General features: G+C 40.3%; 1 protein-coding gene across 1 annotated transcript in view; it reads right to left on the minus strand.

The window, feature by feature from the left end:
- Window positions 1-7,268, minus strand: part of rpa2 (replication protein A2) — an 11,735-nt gene extending 4,467 nt beyond the window's left edge. Inside the window, exons 1-7 of the mRNA XM_061958800.2 lie at window positions 7,107-7,268; window positions 6,848-6,942; window positions 2,645-2,746; window positions 2,424-2,537; window positions 2,272-2,346; window positions 251-367; window positions 55-180 (exon numbers count right to left, since the gene is read on the minus strand). Coding sequence (XP_061814784.2) covers window positions 55-180; window positions 251-367; window positions 2,272-2,346; window positions 2,424-2,537; window positions 2,645-2,746; window positions 6,848-6,942; window positions 7,107-7,119 — 642 coding nt within the window. The 5' untranslated portion in view covers window positions 7,120-7,268. The remainder of the gene's footprint in view (window positions 1-54; window positions 181-250; window positions 368-2,271; window positions 2,347-2,423; window positions 2,538-2,644; window positions 2,747-6,847; window positions 6,943-7,106) is intronic.
- Between the last annotated feature and the right edge of the window lie 937 nt (window positions 7,269-8,205).

Here is an 8,205-nt window from a genome sequence, read left to right on the forward strand (position 1 = left end):
GACACGTGAGATGGTGACGTCGTGTCTCTGCGAGGACGTTCGATGTAATCCCACCTGGTTCTGATTTGCACTTAGACCGTTGTTAACCGTGTCGCGTGCGCCTGCGTAGCCCACGTCAATGTTAGCGGCCAGGCCTCCTGCAGGCCTCGCCAAGGCCGGGCCGCTCAGTTTAGACTGGTCCTGAAAACGAACGAGCGCTCACATTAGCAACCTTCAGGAGGATTTCAGATTCTGTGTTTTGCCTCCTCACCAAGGACTGAGGCTTGTTGAGCACCATGTGCGCCTGGACAACCTCCAACATGTGTGACGTGATCTCATTCATGTCCTCCAGGGGTCTGACGCTGAACGCCACCACAGATCGGTTATTCTGGACACAACAGGAACATTGAAATACTGATGACCACAAGCGATTTTCACTATCCAGCAACCTTTTTTTCTTTTACCTCCTCCAAGGAAATCACCTTTTATTCTCATGTGAGACTTCCTGTCAGCACTTTTTCCACTAATCAACATTGATTTATTTCACGACGAGTTGGCAGTTGATTCAAATGAAAATCCATAAAGCAATCATAAAAAAAAGCATATATTTTTTCATAAATAGGTTTAAACAAACAAACAAACAAAAACAACATTAAAAACAAATGTATACAAGGTCTAAATCTAATTTAAAAATGACAAAAAATCTAATCAATTCATTTAAATGTAAACTTGTTTTTAAAGTATCCCTAAAATGTAAAACTACAGTATAACCGGAAATATTTGCATTTAGCATATATCATTCAAATGTTGTATAATAAATGAATATAAAATATATATATATATATATATATATATATATATATATATATATATATATATATATATATATATATATATATATATATATATATATATATGTATGTGTGGGAAAAAAAATCACAAGACTACTTCATCTCTACAGGCCTGTTTCATGAGGGGTTCCCTCAATCATCAGGAAAATCTCCTGATGATTGAGGGAACCCCTCATGAAACAGGCCTGTAGAGATGAAGTAGTCTTGTGATTTTTTTTCCCACACATACATATATTGCGCTCTACTACTGTATCGAGCACTATTTTTTGGATAACCTTATTAAGACATATATATATATATATATATATATATATAAATATATATACCGTATTTTCCGCACTATTAGCCGCACCTAAAAACCACAAATTTACTCAAAAGCTGACAGTGCGGCTTATAACCCGGTGCGCTTTATATATGGATTAATATTAAGATTCATTTTCATAAAGTTTAGGTCTCGCAACTACGGTAAACAGCCGCCATCTTTTTTCCCCGTAGAAGAGGAAGCGCTTCTTCTTCTACTGTAAGCAACCACCCGCCCCCGTAGAAGAAGAAGAAGGGCGCGGATATTACGTTTCATTTCCTTTGTGTGTTTACATCTGTAAAGACCACAAAATGGCTCCTACTAAGCGACAGGTTTCCGGTTCATGAAAAGACGCAATCTCTCCATCCGCACACGGACTACTATTTCACAGCAACTGCCTAAAGACTTTCAAGAAAAGCTGGCTACTTTCCGTGCATATTGTAAAAACAAGATAGCTGAAAAAAAGATCCGGCCAGAGAACATTATCAACATGGACGAGGTTCCACTGACTTTTGATATTCCTGTGAACCGCACTGTGGATACAACGGGAGCACGTACGGTGAATATTCGCACCACAGGGAATGAGAAGTCATCCTTCACTGTGGTTCTAGCTTGCCATGCTAATGGCCAGAAACTTCCACCCATGGTGATATTCAAAAGGAAGACCTTGCCAAAAGAGACCTTTCCAGCCGGCGTCATCATAAAAGCTAACTCGAAGGGATGGATGAAGAAAAGATGAGCGAGTGGTTAAGGTAAGTTTACGCGAAGAGGCCGGGTGGCTTTTTTCACGCAGCTCCGTCCATGTTGATATACGACTCCATGCGCGCCCACATCACGCTGGTTTTTAATATATTATTAAAGTTTGACTGACCTATCTGACTGTTTTTTGGACATTCCTTTAGCGCAGTTAGATGCGGCTTACAACACGGGGCGGCTTATAGGTGGACAAAGTTTTGAAATATGCCGTTCATTGAAGGCGCGGCTTATAACCCAGGGCGCCTTATGGTGCGGAAAATACGGTATTCATGTTTTTCTTTCTCAGATTGCCTGCACCCTCTTACTCCTGTTCCGGTTTTAAGGACTGCCGCAAGACGCTACCTGCAGAGGTACTTTGACGACAATAACAAGAGTGGAACTCACCTGAAAGGAGCGCAGGTTGCCAGAAATTTTGACGTAAGTGCCTGGAGGCAACACATCGCCCTCCACATTAGGGTCCTTGGACCAGAGAGACAAAAGTTAAAAGTTTGCACATTAAGTATTTTAAAATTGTCATCTCTCCAGTCAGTACTGACATCTGTGTCCACCCACTGCTTCACATCCATCGGGGCTGACGTCATGTCGTCCACCTTGTACTGGATGTTGGTCATGGACTTGTCTGTACTCCTGATGATTCCTACGATGGTGACCTAGGTAACAACAAATGCATTTTCCTTTTAGTAAACCTACAACTTATGCAGGCGATTGCCTTTCCTCCTCCAAAAAAATACAAAAAAACATTATCGAATCTCCTCACTTGAGCCACTTCCACCTCCCCGACTCTGAAGGCCTCATCTGACTGGGTCGCGGACATCAGCTGGGACACGGTGCAAGGGATGATCTGTGTAGCTCTGGTTCTCTGGGGAATAAAAAAACAAGTATGGCATTAACAGAATAGCGCCAAATTAGTTCTGGGGTGTCCAAACTTCAGCTCAAATAAGGAATGTGGCCCGCAGACAGTTTCCGATTTAATGTCAAATATCTTCGATTGATTGAAACTTTTATTAGTAGATTGCACAGTACAGTACATATTCCGCACAATTGACCACTAAATGGTAACAGCCGAATAAGTTTTTCAACTTGTTTATGTCATATTTGCCAACCTTGAGACCTCCGATTTCGGGAGGTGGGGGGTGGGGGGCGTGGTCGGGGGTAGGGCGGGGCGTGGTTAAGAGGGGAGGAGTATATTGACAGCTAGAATTCACCAAGTCAAGTATTTCATACATATATACATCGACGTCCCACTGGGGTGAGTTTTTCCTTGCCCTTATGTGGGCTTTGTACCGAGGATGTCGTTGTGGCTTGTGCAGCCCTTTGAGACACTTGTGATTTAGGGCTATATAAATAAACATTGATTGATTGATATATATATACATATATATATATATATATATATATATATATATATACACATATATATATATATATATATCTCTACATCCTGAAAATATGAAAATAAACTGTTTAGATGATTGATACCTCAAACTTGCAAAAAATAAATATTAAGGAATATAACATAACTTGGCTTCTGAGAGTTTCAAAATGTAATGAATAAAATGCTAAAGTTGTTGAAAAACAAGCAATTATTTTAATAATTAAATATGGTCATTTTAAATTAATTATCATGATAATTTAAAATCAATTATTTCAAATATGTTTATTTTAATGTATAATTCTATGGCTGGATGTACCGTATTTTCCGCACTATAAGCCGCACCTAAAAACCACAAATTTCCTCAAAAGCTGACAGTGCGCCTTATAACCCGGTGCGCTTTATATATGGATTAATATTAAGATTCATTTTCATAAAGTTTAGGTCTCGCAACTACGGTAAACAGCCGCCATCTTTTTTCCCCGTAGAAGAGGAAGTGCTTCTTCTTCTACGCAAGCAACCGCCAAGGTAAGCACCCGCCCCCATAGAACAGGAAGCGCTTCTTCTTCTACTGTAAGCAACCACCCGCCCGCGTAGAAGAAGAAAAAGCGTGCGGATATTACGTTTCATTTCCTTTGTGTGTTTACATCTGTAAAGACCACAAAATGGCTCCTACTAAGCGACAGGGATCCGGTTCATGAAAAGACGCAATCTCTCCATCCGCACACGGACTACTATTTCACAGCAACTGCCTAAAGACTTTCAAGAAAAGCTGGCTACTTTCCGTGCATATTGTAAAAACAAGATAGCTGAAAAAAAGATCCGGCCAGAGAACATTATCAACATGGACGAGGTTCCACTGACTTTTGATATTCCTGTGAACCGCACTGTGGATACAACGGGAGCACGTACGGTGAATATTCGCACCACAGGGAATGAGAAGTCATCCTTCACTGTGGTTCTAGCTTGCCATGCTAATGGCCAGAAACTTCCACCCATGGTGATATTCAAAAGGAAGACCTTGCCAAAAGAGACCTTTCCAGCCGGCGTCATCATAAAAGCTAACTCGAAGGGATGGATGAAGAAAAGATGAGCGAGTGGTTAAGGTAAGTTTACGCGAAGAGGCCGGGTGACTTTTTTCACGCAGCTCCGTCCATGTTGATATATGACTCCGTGCGCGCCCACATCACGCTGGTTTTAATATATTATTAAAGTTTGACTGACCTATCTGACTGTTTTTTGACATTCCTTTAGCGCAGTTAGATGCGGCTTATAACACGGGGCGGCTTATAGGTGGACAAAGTTTTGAAATATGCCGTTCATTGAAGGCGCGGCTTATAACCCAGGGCGGCTTATGGTGCGGAAAATACGGTAATAAGGAGTCACGAAAAAATACAAATACAATTAATTTTGATGTTTTTAGCAAAATATAGTAAAAATTTATTTAGTTTTTCTTTTTTTTTTAATTAATAAATATATTTATTTTTAGGTAAAATAAACATAATAATACAATTTATCTCTAGTCTGGATGATTTAGTTCTTGTCACCCTGTTGTCCTCCCGTCATGAAAAAAGGCTGTCCTCACTCAGGTCCGCATGGAGCTGGAGGGGGCGTGGCTTCCAGCTCCGGCTGGAATTTCCGATGTTACATTTTAAAGCATTTATCGGCCGATAATATCGGTAGTCCGATATTATCGGACATCTTTAGTTCTTCTATCTATCTGTCAGTAGACAAGCAATCAAAGCGCTAAAAAGTGTAGTAGCTTTACACAGTTCACCCACGGAACTGCTACTATACAAACTGTGTGTGATATTACATTGCCCAAAAATGTTAAATGTACTTTTAAAATAAAACCTCAGCCTTGTTATTAAGGCTGAAACGACGCGTCGACGTCACCGGTTACGTAAATACGTAGACGTCATTTTTGTGCGTCGACGCGTCGCATATTTACGTCACACTACCGTCATGGCGGAGCGCAAAGCAGACGATGCGAGGGGTGCGAGCGAGGGGAAAAAAGCACGCCAAAAGTCGTCAAAAGTGTGGGAGTATTTCAATAAACGGCCTAATAATGTTGTTGTATGCACACTGTGTCGAGCGGAAATGGCCTATCATAGCAGCACAACGGCTATGAACAGAATTTTGAAAAGAAAACACCCGACAGCGTTCTTGCCATCACCATCAACAAGTCAATCGTCCGCGTGAGTATACGTTGTCATCATTACACAAAAACATGAATGTGTCATTTGTATCTGCGTTGTAAATTCATAAACTAAAGCACCGTTTCGCTCTGAGAGGAGCGTTTGGCGTGCCTGTTCAGTGTTTACAAAGACGCGCTCCTCTTTAACGCTGTGGAGAGGCGGGGCCGGCGAGCGAGCGGCGAGGCGGGGCGCGCCGCCGCAATCGTGATCGCGCACCTTGGCACGATCATCCAATCTCCTCTCGCTGAAGAAAAGGGGAGCAGCAGAGAGACTGGAAGGAGCCAGAGTGAAGCTGACGTGGAGCGAGAGAGGAGGAGAGACAGAGACAGAGGACGACGAGCGAGCGAGCGAGCGAGGAAGAGGAGCTGAAAAGCGAGGAAAGAAAGAGAAAAGACTTGGAAGAGAAAAGACTTTGTGTAAAATTAAAAGATTGTAAACCCGGCAAAGCCGTCTGGCGTTCAGTCTGTCGGTCCTGAAAGAACCCCACGGCACAAGACGTGTCACAAACGCTAACGTTAATTAGTTGTGCAAATACCTTTTACAACATTAACAGTTACATATACTATGTACAAACCAACAATTAACTTTCACTTTAATCATACTATCATTGTTGTGTTATTAAGAAAAATAAGCAATAATTGTACTTTTGTTGAAATGTTTACACTGTTGTTACAGAATATTTCATTTTGCACTTTTTTGTATTGGATGTTTATCTTTATTTTTGCACATTTTAGCAAATAAGCAATACTTTTACTTTTGTTGAAATGTTTACACTGTTACAGAATATTTCTGTTTTGCACTTTTTTTGTATTGGATGTTTATCATTATTTTTTGCACATTTTAAAGCAAAATAAGCAATACTTTTACTTTTGAAATGCTTATACTATTGCAGAATATTAAGATTTGCACTGGATGGTTTACTTTTATATTTGCACATTAAAAAGCAAATAAGCTACTTTTAATTTTGTTAAATGTTGAAAGTTTTAAATGTTTACATTGTTACAGAATATTTTGTCATGTTGTTGTCAATGTTGACTGAGTGGCCATACTTTTTTTTTTTTTTGTAAATAAAAGCCATGCCTTTTGAAAAAACTGGCCTACATTTATTTTTTTCATCTTCATTTTAAATTAAAAAAAATAATCGGTAAAAGGAAAAATAATCTATAGATTAACCGATTAATCGAAAAAAATAATCGATAGAAAAATAATCGTTAGCTGCAGCCTTACTTGTTATTAATGAATACTTGGGCCTACTACGCTACTTTATTTTAATATTGGTCATTATGGCGGTACTCGGAGAGCCAAGTTAAAGGACCACTGTATTACAGCAATGATAAACACAAAAATAAAGAAAAACTCAAATCGGTAAGGCCCATATTGAAGCACCTACCCCTTTCTTCTCTCCTCCCTGGGACAAGGAAGGCGACGCAAAGCCGCCAGGCGACTGAGTGTATCCCCCAGCCATACTGGAGTCATTATATCCTCCTAAAATGCAAAGAAACAACAGTCAAGAGCAATGGCGGCCTTTGTTGCCAATGACAAGCTATGCTAATTCGAATGACATCACTACAACAAAGATGCGCTAAAGTTAGCCAAAGAAAACAAAAAGTAGCAACAACTAAAATGAGCGTTTAGGCGTTCAAACTCACCCTGGTTCCACATTTTTATTCGAACAGAGTATTTCGTGTTATTTGAGATTGAAACGTTAGCAATGAGGGCGACATATAAACATGTCTGACCGCTTCCTCCCGCGCCAAGAATTAAACTCAGGGCGCATGCGTCAACGAGAATTCCCGCGAAGCTCCACAAAGCGGAAGTAGAAATGCCCCGATTGTTGTCTGCCAGACTACTGCCGTAAAATCAGCGCTACCCGGCCCCAATTTAAATGTTTATAGTGAATTAAGTGCAGTAATATGAAATACATGAAACCCAGTTCGGTATGTTACCGGACTGCTTTCAGAAGGAGACACATACATTGCACCTGACAGATAGAGATCAGGTTCTCGGCATTATCTGCTTCCGTTCAACCCGTGTTACCTTCAAGGACAGTGAATCGAGTAGTAGTTTGCCAAATGCATGGCTGATGCGTTCAAGCGTGTATCCTTTATTCAAAAACCTAAGGGCATTTCGCGGAAATATCGCTCCAACGAATGCCACCTGGAATTATATATCACAAGAGATGACCTTTTCGTTTACAGCGAATTCGGTCCCAAACTTGGGAGTGAGTGACTTAACATTTTTGCAACAAATTAAAACAAAAAAACATCTTTGTTATATAAAGGATCTTTGGACTAGTGATTTTTGAAGTACAAAGCCCTCCTGTTGTATAGAATATAGTTTGAATAGCGTTCACATATTTACTTGAACAAAAGGGACAAGCGGTAGTAAATGGATGGATGCGTATATTTGCCATTTGGTGAGGTAAAAAGGACAAAACAGCAAAATACTTAAAGACAAGGATGAAGATTTGATAATACGGAGGCGTGGCTTGTAGGGATTAGTAATGATGCATGTTTAAGAGCAGAGGTGTCAAAGTGGTTTTCACTGAGGGCCACATTGCAGTTTTGTTTGGGCCCCAGAGGGCCGTTTCTAACAGTGCTTCTAACTATTAATACACCATTTTTAATGCATTTTATTTGTAGATTTAAATTAAAAATCAGAGCAGAGGTGTCAAAGTGGTTTTTTCACTGAGGGCCACATTGCAGTTTTGTTTGGGCCCCAGGGGGCCGTTTCTAACAGTGCTTCTAA

This window comes from Nerophis lumbriciformis, linkage group LG04 (assembly GCF_033978685.3).
Source record: "Nerophis lumbriciformis linkage group LG04, RoL_Nlum_v2.1, whole genome shotgun sequence".
NCBI lineage: Eukaryota > Metazoa > Chordata > Actinopteri > Syngnathiformes > Syngnathidae > Nerophis > Nerophis lumbriciformis.